This window comes from Mesoplodon bidens (assembly GCF_964165515.1).
Source record: "Mesoplodon bidens genome assembly, chromosome: 14".
In the NCBI taxonomy this organism is placed as follows: domain Eukaryota; kingdom Metazoa; phylum Chordata; class Mammalia; order Artiodactyla; family Ziphiidae; genus Mesoplodon; species Mesoplodon bidens.
In genome coordinates this window covers 36599762-36618150 of record NC_138170.1, presented here as the reverse complement: position 1 = coordinate 36618150, position 18389 = coordinate 36599762, and the positions used below count along the sequence as shown (strand labels likewise).

The 18389-nt window shown below is 34.2% G+C and overlaps 1 protein-coding gene across 5 annotated transcripts in view; it reads left to right on the top strand.

The window, feature by feature from the left end:
• Positions 1-18389, top strand: part of EHBP1 (EH domain binding protein 1) — a gene marked incomplete at its 3' end in the record, with an annotated part of 505676 nt that overhangs the window by 223838 nt on the left and 263449 nt on the right. For all 5 annotated transcript variants that reach the window (XM_081254153.1, XM_081254152.1, XM_081254157.1 and 2 more), the window contains 2 exons: positions 6520-6615; positions 10869-10922. In XM_081254153.1, the coding sequence (XP_081110279.1) occupies positions 6520-6615; positions 10869-10922 (150 nt within the window). The remainder of the gene's footprint in view (positions 1-6519; positions 6616-10868; positions 10923-18389) is intronic.

The following is an 18389-nucleotide window of genomic DNA, read 5'->3' as shown; positions in this document are numbered from 1 at the left end:
ATGAGAACTTACAATGTGTTGTTTATTATAGCATATACATAATATGTTCATGTATATGTGAAATGCTGTTCTGTAAATTGTTCACAACAGCTAAATAAGGACATAAAAATCAGTTCCAGAAGCTATGAAATAAATGATAATGATATTATTGTGAAAATTAAACAAATAACTTTTTTTTTTAATCTTGAGAAGCTTGAGATCCATGGCATTTTGGAATTAAAAAAAAAAACTGTCCCCAGCTATTATTTTTTAAAATTAGCTATCACTTATATTAAATCCACAGACTAGAACCATTGTTTTCTTCTGAAAGACTCTTCTGTTTTCTGACATTTTTTCTTTGAAATATTTGCTTGGTAAGTCCCATTGAAATCACTTAGGGGGAAAACAGATTTCTGCAACCATTGGCCAGAAAATAGTCTAGTTTTTACTTTTAACTGTGTTTCTGGCAAGAGTTTGAACTACACAGTAATTAATTTTCTTTGGTTATCTGTATAAGTTATTATTTATCTTGCCTGATTCTGAGTATATCTACCTTTTTAAAAAATTATTTTATTGAAGTACAGTTGATTATCTACCTTTTTTATATTGGTGGATTGAAATTTATAACTGACACCTGGATAACAGATTAGACAGTAAAATAATAAAGCACATTGCCTTATTTAATTTAAAGTTTAGTTTTCAGTTTATTGCTCACTTTCTTTGGGTACATGTCTATTTTTCTAGTTAAATATATAAAGAACTCATTGCTGAATCATTTTTTATCGAGAAAATAATAACCATGAGTAATTATCCCAATATGCAGCTTCCCCACCTCTTATCCTCAAGTCATGGCATTTATAACAGAGATTTTTTTCAGGCTGTAGTTGATTTGTATATGCTTAAGTAAATTATTTTTCAGTACAGTGTTTGACAATAGTAAGCAGGGAGATTGTGATAGACAAGAAGAATTATGGCAGAGTAGTCTGTTGCCTTAAATCTAGTTTTCTAAATTTAAACTCACAGAGAGATGGGAGAGCTCCAAAGGGAAACAAGAGCTTGAAAGTCCTCACCAGCTTTTGGATGGCATTACCACCTCTACTTCCCTGCTCTGTGGTTGTGCTATAGCCTTTATCAATGTGCTGTGGTATCATGAAGGGGTGGGTATAGTTGTAGAGCTTTGACTTATGACCATGATGTGGACAGCTCTAAGGTAAATTTATATGTGACATCTTAAACCTATGGGTAGATGCAGTTTTTTTTTTTTTAATTAATTTATTTTATTTTCGGCTGTGTTGAGTCTTCGTTTCTGTGCGAGGGCTTTCTCTAGTTGCGGCGAATGGGGGCCACTCTTCATTGCGGCGCGTGGGCCTCTCACTGTCGCGGCCTCTCTTGTTGCAGAGCACAGGCTCCAGACGCGCAGGCTCAGTAGTTGTGGCGCACGGGCTTAGTTGCTCCGCGGCATGTGGGATCTTCCCAGACCAGGGCTCGAACCCGTGTCCCCTGCATTGGCAGGCGGATTCTCAACCACTGCGCCACCAGGGAAGCCCCTAGATGCAGTTTTATAAATTGAAAATCATCAATTTAAAAACTAAATGACAGTTATAAATTTTCAGTGAAATATTTTGATTCTGTAGGAATCAGAAGTAACAAGTGAATATTTACTGTGTGTTTAGTTCCATATTAGGTACAAGTCTTTTAGGTAAGATACGATATGAAATAATTTGAAAATAAGGCATTTTATAGAGTCATTACTCAAAATTGAGAAATGTGACCTTTTCCTTAGGTCTGCCTTTGCTAAAGGATCTGTGATATGATTAAAAAGTGAAAAAAAATATGAGTGGAACTGGATAATGTGGCTTCATCCTTTCTTCCATTAACTGTACTAGGATGCTGGCAAATGATTAAATAACCTGCCTTTCCTGACTCTACTAAGGAGCTAGCTAAATAGCTGTATGTGTTTTGTACCAAACTATTTTCTAGGGAAATCCTTTCTGTTACTCTGAATAAAAACTGATCGGGGTTCTTGTAGTGCTGATGAGTGCCAATATGAGGTGCTTTTTAAAAAATAAAGTTCTTAAGAACCTAAATTCCCGTCTCAGTTGATTTGTACAGTTAGATGTTTAATACCGCAGCTATTTTTAGTTACCTGTATTAAACTTTTCATTCTTTTTCTAGCTTCAGGTTCTTTAATTCTGTTTGAGGTAGAAGTTGTAGTAAGCTCTTCTGACTAGGAACACTTTCTTTTTTTTTTTCCTTCATGTTTGCTGCTATATACATCCATAGTTTCCTCTCCAGCAAAATTTACTGATTCTGTTTTCTGCCTAGTATATAATAATTAGCTAACATTATAAAGCTGGCATTGCCAGATACTCAGCTGGACTAATTGATATTGTTACACTGTCCTAACTTAGCTAGGTGTACAGTCCCTAAAAAGACTATCAGAAAGCCAGAGCTCTGCCTTAGTTTGACCTTTTCTCTTGCTGGGAAGAGATGCTGGATAGAATGGTCAGAAAATGGCAGCATACTAGCAGCTTGGGAACTAGCACCTTTCCATCTCTTTTTATTAAAAAAAGAAAGAGGGCTTCCCTGGTGGCGCACTGGTTGAGAGTCCACCTGCCGATGCAGGGGACACGGGTTCGTGCCCTGGTCCGGGAAAATCCCACATGCCGTGGAGCAGCTAGGCCTGTGAGTCATGGCCGCTGAGCCTGCGCGTCCAGAGCCTGTGCTCCGCAACGGGAGAGGCCACAACAGTGAGAGGCCTGCGTAACGCAAAAAAAAAAGAAAGAAAGAAAAAAAATATTTTAATTCATTAAGCAGATTGTATTTTTGTTTGTTTATTGGTCTAGTTACCATTCCCTGATCCAAGACTGAGAATTTAAAGAGGTCATTTAGAGGATCAGCATTAGGATACGTGAGGAAATTGCGTGGTATCACCATCTTCTAACCCTGCCCAGTTGTTAGTTGGTCTCCACATTCCTTGCTTTTCCCACTCTTGACCTCTGTGTCATATACATAAATGTTAAGACCTTCGGGATAGAAGACTATTTTCTTGACTACTGTGTGAATCAGAAATAGAGTTTGTTATGATGTCGGTTGGGTGAAGAACTCTGAACTTGAAAATCATGGAGCTGGTTCTCCTACTGATTATTAGTATGGCTTCAGGCAAGCCATTTACTCTTTAATTGCTTCAATTTCCTTATCTGGACCTGGTTTAGATCTCCTAAAGATATTTTCAGGCCTAAAATTCTTTGATGGTCTTTTTTTTCATTCAGAATTTTACAAAAACTCTATCTTTTCTGCCATGGCTAATAAGTAAAGTTCAATTATTATCGTCTTTTTTTTTTTAATGTATCGGGAGACTATGAAAATATAATTATGGGAAGTTTGAAGAGACCAGAGAAATTGCTTGATCTACCATGACAATACATGAGAATTAGAGTTGTCATAAATCTTCAGAATTAAATATGTAGTCTATGTAGAGTTTTGATAAAACAGTTCCTAAGATGGGCAGCAATTTACTTTTCAAAATGGATATTGTTTACTTTGTGGAGTTTTTGTTCTAGGACTGTCAAGAGGCATAGAAATAGGCAGGGGAACAGAGGAATCCCTGGAGATGTTTTTTAATCAGCAAAACTCAGTTCTTTACCTTTGGCTATTGTGTGCTAAGTCTCTTGTGAGTCTCTACTTCCCTTTCCTCACCTGAAGTTTTGTGATCTGGGGGCAATGAAGAGAGAATAGAGAGGAAGTTATTGACAGTTTAGCTGGAGTGGGAGTAGTTTAGTGCTGCTAAACCTATATCTTGTGCTGGTATTTTATCTTTTATTGAAGTATAGTTAACTTACAATATTCTGCTGGTATTTTAACTAACAAGATATGATAAGATTTGCATGGACATAAGTTTCCATGATCTTGATCCCTTCTCGGTTCCACTTCCTGGGTTCAAATCCAACTTTTGCCCCTTACTTGCTGTGTGATCTTGGGCCAGTCTGTGCCTCAGTTTCTTCATGTGTTAAATCTGCTCCCTGACATGCACCTGCACTCATATACTTTAGCTCCTTTCCTATTATTATGGAAGAATCGTCTGTGCTCCGAGCAAAGGCCAATCTGCCTCCTTTTGTACTGTTAAGGACATTACTCTAGCAATTATTTCTCTTCTGCATCATTAAATTTTCCCTCTTAACTGGATATTTCTCATCAGCCTAAAAATATTTTTCTCTTATTTAAAAAATTCTCTTCTGACACTATTTCTCCCACTAGCACCAACCTATTTCTCTCTTTCTCTTTCAGCAAAACACCTCAGAGGAGTTGAATGTACTTGCTAGCTTAGTTTCTTTCTTCCTGTTCTTTCTTGAATCCATGCTAATCCAGTCAGGTGTTTACCCTTGTCACTCTACTGAAACTGCTCTTGTAGGTCAGTAATGGCTTCTGCTTTGTTAAATCCAGGGGTCATTTTCCAGACCTCATCCTATTTGACCTGTCACCAAGATTTGGGACAGATGATTGTTCCTTTCTCCTTAAAACATTTTCTCCACTAGAGTTTCAGAATACCACATGCCTCTGCTTTTCTTTCTGCTTTATTGACCCTTCTTCGCTGATTCCTCCTCATTTCCTGGACCTGTTATTGTTGTCCTCCAAGGTTCAGTTCTTAAGCCTTTATCTCTCTCTCTCTCTCTTTCTTTCTCTCTTCACTCCCTTGGGATCACATCCAAGTTTTAAGTATTACCTGCGTGCTGATGATTCCCAAATTTATAACTCCCGGCACATACATCCAGCTGCCTATTTAAACACCTACACTTGAATATCTAAAAGGCAACTTAGATGTAATGTGTATAAAGCTGAGTTCCCAATCTTATTTTCCAAACTTGATCCTTCAGCAGTTTTGCCTCATATCTGTTAATAGCAATTCCTTTTATGTACTTGCTCAAGGGCGAAAGCCTTAGAATCAGCCTTGGCTACTTTCTTTCATACAACCAGACAGAAAACCTTATTGATTCTATCTTGAAACTATGAAAAAATACATGGAATCTGACTACTTTGTACCACTTTTCTACCACCCCAAGCCAAGTCACCATTAGCTCTCCACAGGATTATTGCAGTAGCTTACTGGTCTCCCTGTTTCCTCTCTTACATCTGAAGCCTAGTCTAAATACATTTGCTAGAGTCAAAAAACATAACTTCATCATTCCTCTGCTTAAAATCCTCCAGTGGCTTCCCATCTTACTCAAATTACAAGCCAGAATCTTCGGAATGGGCTGCCAGAGCTTCATATGATTGGGCCCTCCGTGATTTCTCTAGTCTTATCTCCTGCTGCTCTTCGTTTTGACCACTCTGCTCCAGCCACATTGGCATTGTTGTTATCTAACTGCCTCAGCACCTTTCCAGTTGCTGGTCCATCTCCCTAGAAAGCTCTTCCCATGTTTTATAATATCTGATTCAACTCCTTACAGTCTTCTCTCGTCACCTGCTCATTGACACTTTTCTCTGCTTAACCTGTTGAAAATTGTTACTTTCTCTTGCCCCTTCTATCCTTCTTCCCTACTTTCATTTTTCTCCGCAGCGTTTCTCTCTACCTAACATGCTGTCTGTTTTACTTAATTATTTTGTCTGTCTCTTCCTATGATTCTGAAAACTCCACTAAGGCAGATTTTTTTTTTTTTTTTTTTACTACAGTTCCTAGACAATGCTTGGCAGATAGTATCAATTGAGTGAGTGAATGAATGAATGAATAGTAGCTACCTCATAGGGTTCTTATGCAGATTGAATGAGTTAAACATAAGTAAATTCCAAATATGGACTGACATATAGAAAGTACTTCTTAAGTGTCAGCTTTTATTACCACCTTCATAGCATGTCCACGGACATGAGAGATGAAGATGAGATGAAGATTTAGTTGAGCTGTCTTGGCATACCATTATGCATTAGCTTTGGCTGGAAACACCACCACAACGGAAGACCTAGAGTGGTGACCCCCACATTTCAGGGGGTTCCTTAGGGAGCCTTGATAATCAATATTTACAAGGAAAATCTTTAAAATTATAGGCACTAGAAACATTAACTGTACAAACTGCTTTCTTCTTTACTTGACCCAAATAAACATTATGATTTAGTGGGAAATGATCTTAAATGCAGACTATACAATTAATTTTTCCTTTTAAAGAATGAATTTGCCCTTAAGTTCCTAAATCACCAAGTAATTTTAAAAATGTTTCTCCTAATAAGGTTTTTATTCAATGCTAAATAGCTTTTGAAAATATGAGGCACCTCATTTTTGCATCTTCTTGTGTGTGTGTGTGTGTGTGTGTGTGTGTATGTGTGCGTGGGAGAGGGTAAAGGTTTGTTTACAGATAGTAATCTGTAGCTACCATGTGATATAACCATCATAGCCCAAGTTTAATGCTTGAAAAGTTTTATTTGACTAATCATTTTTGTTTTAGGGAGACAGATCTAATGGATAGTTAAATAAGGTCAATATATTTTTGTAAATTATTAACATTGCATTTCCTGTACTTCAAATTGAAGCCATTATTTTTATTCTGGTAGGCTCATAGCTGGCAGCCTGGAATAAAAAATCCATACCGTGGTGTTGTAGTGTGGCCTGTTCCTGAAAACATTGAAATCACTGTGACACTTTTTAAGGTAAGTTCCAGTTTTATAAGTTATAGGATTTATTATATCATCATAGTTCTAAATGACGGAATATTTCAGTATTCATTGTTCTATACATTTGGGTGCTTAATGTGCAGTAAGGACCTTAATGTGTGTTATTTTTAGAGATATAGCAATTTATAACAATGTAAGGATATCAGGGTGTTTCATGATCTATAAAGTCCAAATAATTTGGGAGTCTTTTTGAACTTATTCCAATTAAGATCAATTGGAATAATTCTTTTACTACTTCTTATATTCTACCCACAGGGAACTTTAAAGTGCTTTTTCTGTGGAAAGCTGAGGTTTGTGGAATTCTTAGTCCTGACCCTCAGTTTGTTAGCCTTGTTTGACTAATAACAAGATAGGTTTTTAAATTAGTATATGATAAATATTTTATTGATGTTAATGTAAGAAGATAAGTTTAAAATTGATTTTTGATAAATATTTTATAAATGTTAATATTTTATAAATACTATAGCTTAAAATAAAAATTCTGATAATAAATTACAAGTGCAGGTCCAAAAACATAGCTGTGCATATAGCTAACTCTTTTTATATATGTTTTTTCTTGAAAGTTTTCCTTATTTCTTAACATTATAAAATAGTGCTCACACATATGACAGTTATGCACTAGAATATTTACTTTCCTAACCAGTTCCTTACCTGCTCAAAAAAAAAAAAGGTGGATACAAGTATGTCTCCGTTTCAGCCTTCTTGAAAGTGGTGCAGTTAGGAAACAAATGCTTTATTTCTTCTTTGAATCCTTCCAATTGTGTTCACGTTACTTTTGCAGAAGGACAGAATGAAGGAAGACATCTCATTAAGCACAAACATAAAGTTTGTGAAAATCCACTAAAATACTTTGGGATATGAAATCTAAGTTGAGCAAAGTTATATGGCTTAGAGTGTGAAATCACTGTGTAAAAAAATACTTTTGATTTTGTAATCCAGTATATTAATTCATATGTTCTGGAACTACTGCAGGGATCAATAGAACAAAACAGTATGATGAATGTTGATGTACTAACCCATGAATGGGACACTACTTTTAAATGCTCTGTTTCATAGATACTCTATTTTATTAGAGATTCTTAACACTTTATGTATATTTTATAGTTTTGATATTATTGTTATTGAATCCTTTATAGTTTTGATATTATTGTTATTGGTATTATAACTTACTTGATTATGCTTATCATGTATATACACGATACTTGATGTGTTTGTCCAGGGAGAAATAAGGGATGAGACTGTAGCTGCTCTTCCTTTTTTTTCAGGAAAGATCAGAACCATCCTGTTACCCTTTAGTCAGCTGTCCTAAAAGCCTATTATTAAACCCCCCTTAACCATACCTCTCCTAATGAAATGATATAGTAAGATTGGTAGTTAACAACAAGACCTTTAGAGTACTATTTCATTTAATTCTTACAGCAACCCTAAGGTTCTGTAATTATTCCCATTGTGCTGATAAGGAAACTGAGACTAAAGAAGAAGGTAACTTGCCCAGTCACACTGTGATTTAGCCCTGGGGTGGTGGTTGTTTGTTTGTTTTTGATTTTGTTTTACATTGTATGGCCTGTTCTGTAATACAAACCACTCTGAATATAGATTACAACAGCAAAATCTCTGACATGCTTGAGGAAGACTTTTAAGTAATCTCTTGTGTGTTTTTGATTCAGTCCGTTTATATTGGTAAAGCAAGTGAATGGACATAGTTACACAACTTTAAAAATAAATGATGATAGAGAACAAGGGGTTAGAAGAGAGCCAATAAATGGCTGACAGCCATGTGTTTGGGCAAAGGATATGCACTAACTGAGTGATTCTGAGTTGAAAGTGGCTGTTGAAATGTGTTACTTGGAGGATTAGGAGGTGAGTGTAGTTTTCAAGTGCTGATGAGAATGTTCAGCATATCCTATCACTGACCTCTTATGTCTTTAAGTGTTAGTCTGTAGGGGAAAAACCCAAATACCCCTTCCTCCCCATTTTGCTGTATTACACACATTTCTCTTCAATTGTGCTATGGAGGCAAACTTGTGACCATTTAAAATACTTAAATAAATACTTAGATAAATAACTTTATCTTCCTGACTCTATGTCTTCCCAGAGTTCCACAGAAAAGCAGAAAAGTAAAACAAAATAAAATAATTTTTCATTCTTTCATGGTAATTTTTTTGGATCTTGCATTTAAAATATTCAAGTGGAAAACTCTTTCTTGTTTCCCCCTTCCTTTCACTTAAAGTCTCACAATTTACTTAATCCTGAAACTTGTAAATAGGAAAGGACTGCTCTGAATCCTTTTTGTCCTAGGTATGGTATTCACAGAGTTGTGCTCATAGACAATGTGCTTTTTTAAAAAGTTATCAATATATTTCATTTTTCTCTGACTTAACCAGAAATTAATTTCTTTAGCCTGCATGCTTGATTTTGATTTTGAAATTTGAATTAGATTGAAAGTAGCTATTTCTAGTAAATGAAAAAAAAAGCCTTTTAGGGTTTTGAGAAGGAAAACAGCGCTTTAAGCCATTTTCAATTTTTCTCTTTAGTGTAATGATAGTAAAAGAGACACTAGAGGGTAGAGAGTAGGATATAAAGAAGACAATTGATTCAAGCTAGAAGCAATTTTTACTACAAATGTTTTTGTTTAGTCAATAATTAGTTAATTGTGTACATAGTCCAAAATGAACATTACTGTTGCTCCTTTACATCTTTTTAGTGACTTTGCCCTATCAGATGTGTCCCTTGGTCCCATTAAAATTATTCTTTTAAGGGTAATATATCATCTCTGTTTCTAAAAAATGTTGCATCAGCTTTGAGAATTAATGTATATCATATATAAGTTACTGTTCCAATATTTGTTAATTTGTAAGATATATATTCATTAATTCATTCATCAATTATTCTTGAGAAGCCATTGTGTGCCAGGTACTTTTCTAGGTCCTGGGGACACAGAGATAAAACTGAATCAACAACAGGTCTAAAAGCCAGACAGACCTGGCTGTCTTATAATCTATTGCCTTTTACCTTTACTTATTCTAGTATCTGTGGAAATTCTATACAATCCCACCTAGTCCAAATGCTTCCTCACTCATCAAGCTTTTATTGTTCATTCCTCTAAGAAATGTATTGTCTTCTAATCTTTAGTAAAACCATGTATTTCATTCATCATATATGTATTTATATTAGTTGTTTGTCTTCGAAGGCAAGGACAACTATATTTGAATCCATATAACACCTCTACAATTCCTTGTATAATAAGTAGCTAATAAATATTTGTCAAATACTTGCAAAAGTATGCCTCATATAGAAAAAAGCTACATTTGGTTGTCAGATCTGTTACCCTTTCTCAGGTTTCTGGTAGTGGAGGGCGGATGGGGGTATCAACATCCAATTTGCCAGTTTGTGTAGATTATGAAGTCCTTTGCAGTACTTCGAAATTCCAGATGTGTATATAACCTCTGCACCAAGAAAACCTTGCCTCAAGTGATACTTTGAGTTTAAAATACTTAGAGGTATAGAAATGAGGGCAGAGTTTTATATGGGCATTTAATATCTTAATAAAGTGCTTCTTAATAGTTCACTCACTAAGTTATCTGAACCTGGGTTTCTTTTTTTTAAAAATTTTTATTGGAGTATAGTTGATATACAATATTGTGTTAGTTTCTGCTGTACAGCAAAGTGAATCAGTTATACATATACATATATCCACTCTTTTTTAGATTCTGTTCCCCTGTAGGTCATTATAGAGTATTGAGTCGAGTTCCCTGTGCTATACAGTAGGTTCTTATTAATTACCTATTTTATATATAGTGTGTATATGTCAATTCCAATCTCCCATTTTATCCCTCCCACCCCCCCTTCCCCCTTGATAACCATAAGTTTGTTTTCTACATCTCTGACTCTATTTCTGTTTTGTAAATAAGTTCATTTGTACCAATTTTTTTATATTCCACATATAAGCGATATCATATGATATTTGTCCCTCGGTTTCTTTTTGTATTGTTTTAGATGCAATGATGGAAGATAATGATATGCATTAACATAAGTAAAATAGAGAATTTCTTAGTAAAAATAATGATTTAAATTTAGATAAGTTATGGAAGTTTCTTAAGAGTAGGCCATTCTGCCTCTCCTTTTTAAAAAAGTTGGAAAAAGCTAAGAGCAAGGCTGTTTGTATTTTCTTAACTGGATTGACTGAATTAAGAAATGTATTGCAACTTTATATTTTACTTTTGTTACAGGATCCTCATGCAGAGGAATTTGAAGATAAAGAGTGGACATTTGTCATAGAAAATGTAAGCTAATCATAAATTCTGTCACCTTTCATATTTTTGACTGTATAAATTACTAAGGTACATTAGCATTTTGGTGGTGGGAGAAATGTTGCCTTATAAAAATTAAATAGTGATTTGTAACTTTTAGAATTTTTTAAATGAAATGATAGCCGGTAGCAGAATTATTTGTAAATATTTTTGTTAAAAATATAGACGTAAAAATACTCTTCAATGCTGAATTATGTATATGCTCTATGTATTCTGTTGGGGGCTTGAGGGAAGGATCATGTCTTATTCATCTTTTTATCTATTTAGCATCTGATATGGTGCTTCTCACATAACAAATGCTCATTGAAACATTTGTTGAATGAAACTATGAATCATCTTAGAAATCTTTAAAAAAAAAAGTATATGCTTGGGCTTCCCTGGTGGCGCAGTGGTTGAGAGCCCGCCTGCCGATGCAGGGGACATGGGTTCGTGCCCCGGTCTGGGAAGATCCCACATGCCGCGGAGCGGCTGGGCCCGTGAGCCATGGCCGCTGAGGCTGTGCGTCCGGAGCCTGTGCTCCGCAATGGGAGAGGCCACAACAGTGAGAGGCCCGCATACCGCAAAAAAAAAAAAAAAAAAAAAAAGTATATGCTTTAACTCTTTGGGTTGAGGGATTCTAGAGTGGTACTTTAATAATCATCTTCAGTTAGTTTAAATATTGTGGAGTCCCAGGTGACTTGCAGGCATATAGTAGTTGTTTAATAAATGTTTATTGAATGGAGATTAGGGAAGACAGGCCATGAAAATACAGTGAGAAGGAATGTGGATTCTGGAGTCTGATAGACCTGATTGCAAGCCCTAGCTCTTCCATTTATAGGCTCTGTGATTGTGGTAAGTTTCTTAACTTCTCAGCAATCAATTTACAGGTTTGTGAGGATTAAATAATTTCAATGAATATTAGCTTTTATCACTGTCTTCGACATCATTACCATGATTGTTATTAAAGTTCTAAAGTATATTTGTAACAGTTTTATAACATGCTTTATAACAGCATACTCTTCCTTTCTGTGCCTGACTTTGTTTTATATCTCAGTGGTGAAAGGAATCTTGTACTTTTTCCAGCAGTAGCTGGGCCATTTTTAGACATGAAGATCTGGGAAGCTTGGGAAGGAGATCAGGTCCAAACACAGTGGAAGGAGTTCTGATGGCTGGGTATCAAGCCAATGTCATTGTGTTATGGTTCACACATGTTAACAGTTCTGGATTTTCTATAGTAATAGGTTTGAACACTATACTTGGAATAGCATTGAGGTTTTAAAAACAAACTTACACTTCTTGAAATTGGTTACAGCCTTAAAAATCTAGCTTTCATTAAGTTAAGAGCTTCTCCCCAATGGATGGTTTTACGGTTTTCAATACCCGTGGCTCTATTATACATCTTTGTTAATTTGATGTACTAAAGAATTAGCCAGTTAATTTGGGGTTGTAATTAATGGTAGAAGTATGTAAACACTAACTTTATATTTTTTTAGAAAGGTGTTCTTATTACACCTCTAATTAATCTTAGGATAGAGGCACAGCAGTTCTAAATTCCTGAGGAATAGGTTATAAGCTGTTACTGAAAGGTACAAGTTAAAAAAAAAAAGCTATATGATATAGATCAGGTTTGGATGCAAAAGGCATTCAAATCTATAGGATTTTAGGAAAAATATTTTTAAGTTCTGTGTTATATATATATATATATATATATATATTTTTTTTTTGGCTGTATGTGGGCCTCTCACTGTTGTGGCCTCTCCCCTTGTGGAGCACAGGCTCCGGACGCCAGGCTCAGCGGCCATGGCTCACGGGCCCAGCCGCTCCACAGCATGTGGGATCTTCCCGAACCGGGGCACGAACCCGTGTCCCCTGCATCGGCAGGCGGACTCTCAACCACTGCGCCACCAGGGAAGCCCTGTGTTATATATTTTATAAAAATATTTTAAAGGTGTATAGAGAAATACTAAAATTAAAACAGTGAGATTTAAATGGATCATGAGATAAAGAGGTATATTTTGGATTATACTTTCCATATTGGGGTATGTGTTTCTCAAGTCGAAGAGTACATTTATATCCTTTTTATGAAAAATATATTTAAGCCCAGCAGCTTATTTTGCTCATTTGCCTATTTATTACTCAAGTGATGGAAGTTGCTAGAAATCTGACTGTTAGGTAAGGGAGTGGCCATAGGAGGAAAATGGAAAATAAAATACATTAGCATTTCTTCTTTCCAAGTGTTTATTATTAAATTAGATTCACAAAAATTAATAAAAATAATATAGATGACTTTTAACTATTATTCATATTGTTTATAAAACTTTATAAAACCAACATTTTAATTGAACTGTTACTAGAGGTTAAATTTTACTCCGTCATCAGAAGATTTTGGAGACCTTACTCTGAGTTACATTGTGGAGAGAACACTGCATTTGTGGAGATTTCCAGCCATCATTATGCTTTTTAATAGCTGAAAGATTTTCTACCTTCTTGTCATCCTTCCTCCTCATATTCTTATTTGAAAAAAATGCATTTTCCTTTCTCCCATATCATAGTATAGAGAAGACTTGAGCTTTTGATTGGTTAGAATTGAGTATAAATCCTGATGTGCCTTCAAAGCTGGTGACCTTGAGATTATTTTCTAGGACTTAATTTCTTCATCTGTAAAATGAAAAGTTTCTACTAAATGATCTCAGAGGGATTTTCTAGGTCCATGACTTTGTTTCAGTCAATAGGAATATTTTTATAAACTTTTTTGAAAATTATCTTTTTGTAGATCAAATTTTTGATTTTCAAGTTCATGGAGAATGAAATATTTAAAAGAGTTATCTGGCATGTCATTTTGGGATCAATTAATAACTCCCTTATTTATATCTTTCTTTAAACAATCAATATTGGCATATATATTTTCTGTATATTTTTATTTCTGGAATGGATTATGAGTATTATTGCAAGTTTCCTATTCTGAACTTTTTTAACACAACCATTCTTTCCCCCTACTCCTTGTTGCTATAATAGTTATTTCCTATGCCAGGATTAGGGGGAAAAAAAAACAAAGAATGAAAGAAAGAAAATTGAATTGTGGTTTAAACTCACTTTTCATGTAAACATACTTTTCACGTATTAGCCTTTGTAGTAGAAACCTAACTTCTCAGCCATAGGTATTAAAAAAACAAAAAACAAAACCCGCCATCTTTAAAGAGATGGTCAGAACTTAAGGGAATCTATGTATTGAAGACCTAATTTGAAGAGAAGTAAAATTAATCAGAATGTGAGAGGAACACACAATTAATTCCTTAGCTATTAATAATAGTGACAGCAATAATGATGATGATTGCTAGGAACCTAATGCAAGAAAATAACAAATAGTTTATTAGATGAGTTTCTTATGATTTTTTTATTGTTGACTTTTGCCTGTTTTTACAGCAGGTTTTTTGTTTGTTTGTTTTTGAAGAGGCATTTATGGGATTTGACCTATTTTAATAGCATAATGTTTATTTTTTAAAAGAGGTATTAAATGTATCCATTATTTACTTACATTGTATAAAGTTACCAGACTTAGGAACTGTGGTGAAATTGTTTTACTCTTATTAATGCATGGGAAAGAGCATGAATGCACATGTTGTGACTAAACCATTTAAAATATATTAACTTAAAGGAGAACACACTAATTTACATACTTTAAATTAGGACAACTATCATAAATTGTGAACTGTTTAATGTGAAAGGATGAGTTTATATAATTAACCCTAAAACAAAACAAAAGTGGTGTATTCTCACATGGAAAATAGACTAGAATTGGGCATGTCTCCCTCTTTAGTTTTCAGGAGGAACTTAATTTCTTTCTGCTGGGACCAACTTCTATATGGTGAGAGAAAAATGAATTTTGAGAATATTTTTTTTCTTTACCTATCCAGGTGTGTTAACTCTTTTTCTTCTTCTGGAAAACCTAGGTCAGTTTTCTGAGGTGCTAAAAGGACTCTTGCTTGGCAAAGTAATAGGGGAAGAGTTCTATTCCACTTATATTTGTAGCCACCACCATTTTTTTACATAGTACCTTTTGTGTACTAGGTACTCAATTATTATATGTTGTTGAAGGAGTGAGTGAATGAATGATTATAGTCAAACTCAGTATCCTGTAAGGTTTATTCTTTTTAAGACGGGAATTAGCATTCATCAACTATATTGAAGAAAAATTCAAAACGTAGACTCTAGTGGCAGTGAGATACTATGTGAGGGATCCATACGTCATTACAGTAGAGGTTCTCCTGATCAGTCTCCAGTTAATTTACATGGATTACCTCATACTTTCCATTCTGTCTGTAAAACGTCCTGGTTTTAATCCCACATGTGTCAACATGGTTAGTAGGCTACTCTCTGACACACTTCTGCACACTTCTCTCACAGGTGAGTTGTAAGTTGAGTTTGACCCCTTACAAGGCCTCGTGTAATGCTGTTGACCCGTTATTGTAATTATATAATTTAATTAGATGTTTCCTAGGCCAATGAAATATCAGTTTGAAGCATTATTTCATGAAAACCTTTAAAATGCTTTAGAAAGAGTTGATAGAAGTGAGTTGTTAAAAACTGTCAAATCTGGTGTGGAAATACAACTGTAAAAAATTGGGAAAATTTATGAAAATCTGAATGGATTTTGCATTCAGATTATTTTTCTTTTGTCCTTATATATTGATTTCATTTAAAAGTGATTGAAGTACACTAATGATACGTTATGGCTGTTGATTATGAGAAAATTGGCAGTCAACGAAATTATACTCAAAGAAGAGGCCATGAAAACTGGTGAATGAAACACATTAATATGTATTAAACAAAATTAAAATGTTTGTGTATCAGTATTTATAATTCTTCCCTTTAATTGACCAATTCTCTGTGACATTCAGATGATTTAAGAGGGATTCTACTATGAATGTATACTAAGCCATTCTCATGGGATCTCTCTATATACTCATCTATAGGATTAAAGAACTGTTCTTAGAAATTTTCTTTTAAACCTAAATTCAATATAAGTAGACATTACATTTTTCAGGTAGTAGCAGTTCACTTTGCTTGACATCATCATATTCGTTCATTCATTCAGTAGCAGTTAATTCACTGAGTATGTATTTTGTGCTGGGCACTCTTCTAGTTACTGGAAATAGAGTGGTATATAAAGCACATTAAAAATCTCTTCCTCATGGAGTTTACATTTGTGTGTGTGAGAGAGAGACAGAAAATAAAAATTAATGTATAGGAAATATATACTATGTTAGATAATATAAATATATAATATATGTTAAATACATGTTAAATATATAAGTGCTAAAGAGAAAAAACAAGGAAGGGGGATAGGGATTCCACTGTTACGGTTACATAGATATAATGAGCTTTATTATTTCTTGTAAGGTCTCCAAAAGAGAATTCAGGCATACTTTTCAAATTAATTTGAAAGATATTTTAATAAGAATTTATTAAACCAATATTACAAGGTTCTAGAAAGTTTAACCTTGCAATGCTATATAAACCTTTTCCTAGGTTACAGCTCCCCTCAGTGGTGGATGACGAAATTGACTCTTGTCTAGAGAAACAGTTCTATTCCTGTAGCAATAACATGTTATAATATTGTTCTCTGCTTTACATTTTAATACATGCTTTCTGTATGTATGTTTCCACATTACATACAGAAGACCTAGTGAATTTCAAAGGACTGTCTTTTTCTCTTGTAAAGTCTGGGTTTTGTTTGAAAGTCTCTTGGTAAATTGTTGTGACACTGAGAAGACATGCTCCAAAGAGCATTCAGAAATGGAATTTTGATATCTTTATTTTCTTTGCACTTGTTATATCCCCACAATCAGTGAAATTTAGAGTTTTTGTTTAATATAAAATATCCCAATAAAATGCAGAAGTCTCCAAAATATATTACCCTAACAAATTTATTGGATACTTACTATATATCAGGTACTGTGTGGAATGCTATATACACATTATCTCATTTACTCACTATGATAATAGAAATTATCATACTAGGTGAAGTAAGTCAGAGAGAGACAAATATCATATGATATCACTTATATGTGGAATCTAAAAAGTAATATAAATGAACGTTTTTACAAAACAGAAACAGACTCACAAACACTGAAAAAAAACATCAGTTACCAAAGGGGAAAGGGTAGGAGAGGGATAAATTAGGAGTTTGGGATTAGCAGATACAAACTACTATATATAAAACAGATAAACAACAAAGTCCTACTGTATAGCATAGGGAACTATATTCAATATCTTATAGTTTATAGTAATAAACTGTACTGGAAAAGAATATGAAAAAGGATATATATAGATATATGCATATCTATATATATCTGAATCACTTTGCTGTACACCAGAAACTAACACAACATTGTAAATTAACTATACTTCAATGTAAAAAAAATAAGAAAAAAAACGTAGAAGGAGTAATAAACCTCTATGTACCCATCTCCAAGCTTCAATAATCTTCAATACTTTGGTAAACTTATTTCATCCCCACTTTTATTTCATTCCCACTGTTTTTAAACCAGATTATTTAAAGTTAATCTTAGATATTGTATCATTTCTTCTGTAAATAACGAAGGCCACTTTTGAACACCATCAGTTTGGGAACTTGTTAAAAGTTATTGGCATGTTAGAAAAGGTGATCAATCTACAAAGGGTTTTTTTGTTTTGTTTTGTTTTTTTAATTTTTTGTAAACTTAATTTCCTTGTAGATCATCTTTCTGACCTGGTAGACCTAAGGTTCAAAATTAACTATTTTGTTCCTTGAGAAGTGATATTATGTGTTCTTGTTTTCATATAGAAGATATTTAAGTTAATATTAGAAGCAACAAGGCTTTTCCCCCAGCCCCCTTAGAATTAAACTCCTGCATTTAGAATAGGAAGCTCCTAGTTCAGACAGCCTTTCCTGATCTTTTAATTATCCTGTCAACTTTCTGTTATATATGATTATGTGAATGGTGACTGTCTGTGTAAATTAGGTAGGGTATTCTAGATATAGCTAGTAGTTAAATGAAGCTTTGTGAGCCAGCTCAATCTCATTGTGGTTAAATTTCAGAGAAAGTCCATACATATACACTTCTTTTTTCCTCCTTCATTTTCCTTATATTAAATATTTAGTGTGTTGTTCCAGTTCAGAAATATCTCAGATTGCGTTTCTGAAGGAAAATTCCATCTCCTTTATTCTGAAGTGACCCTTTGGCTTTAAAGAAAGTAATGGAGATGCTTTTGTTGCACTTAAAGAAAGGTATGCCCAAGAATGATCATATATGCCTTGAGCCTGACAGAATTCTCAAAATCCTAAAATTCTTGTGTAACTACCTATTTGCTTAAATACTTATTTAGTTTTCCCTTTTCATCTTGCCTGTCATTTTTTTGTTAATTGTCAATTTTATTAGATTATATGAATTAGAAGAAAGCAAGTTACCATCTTCAAAT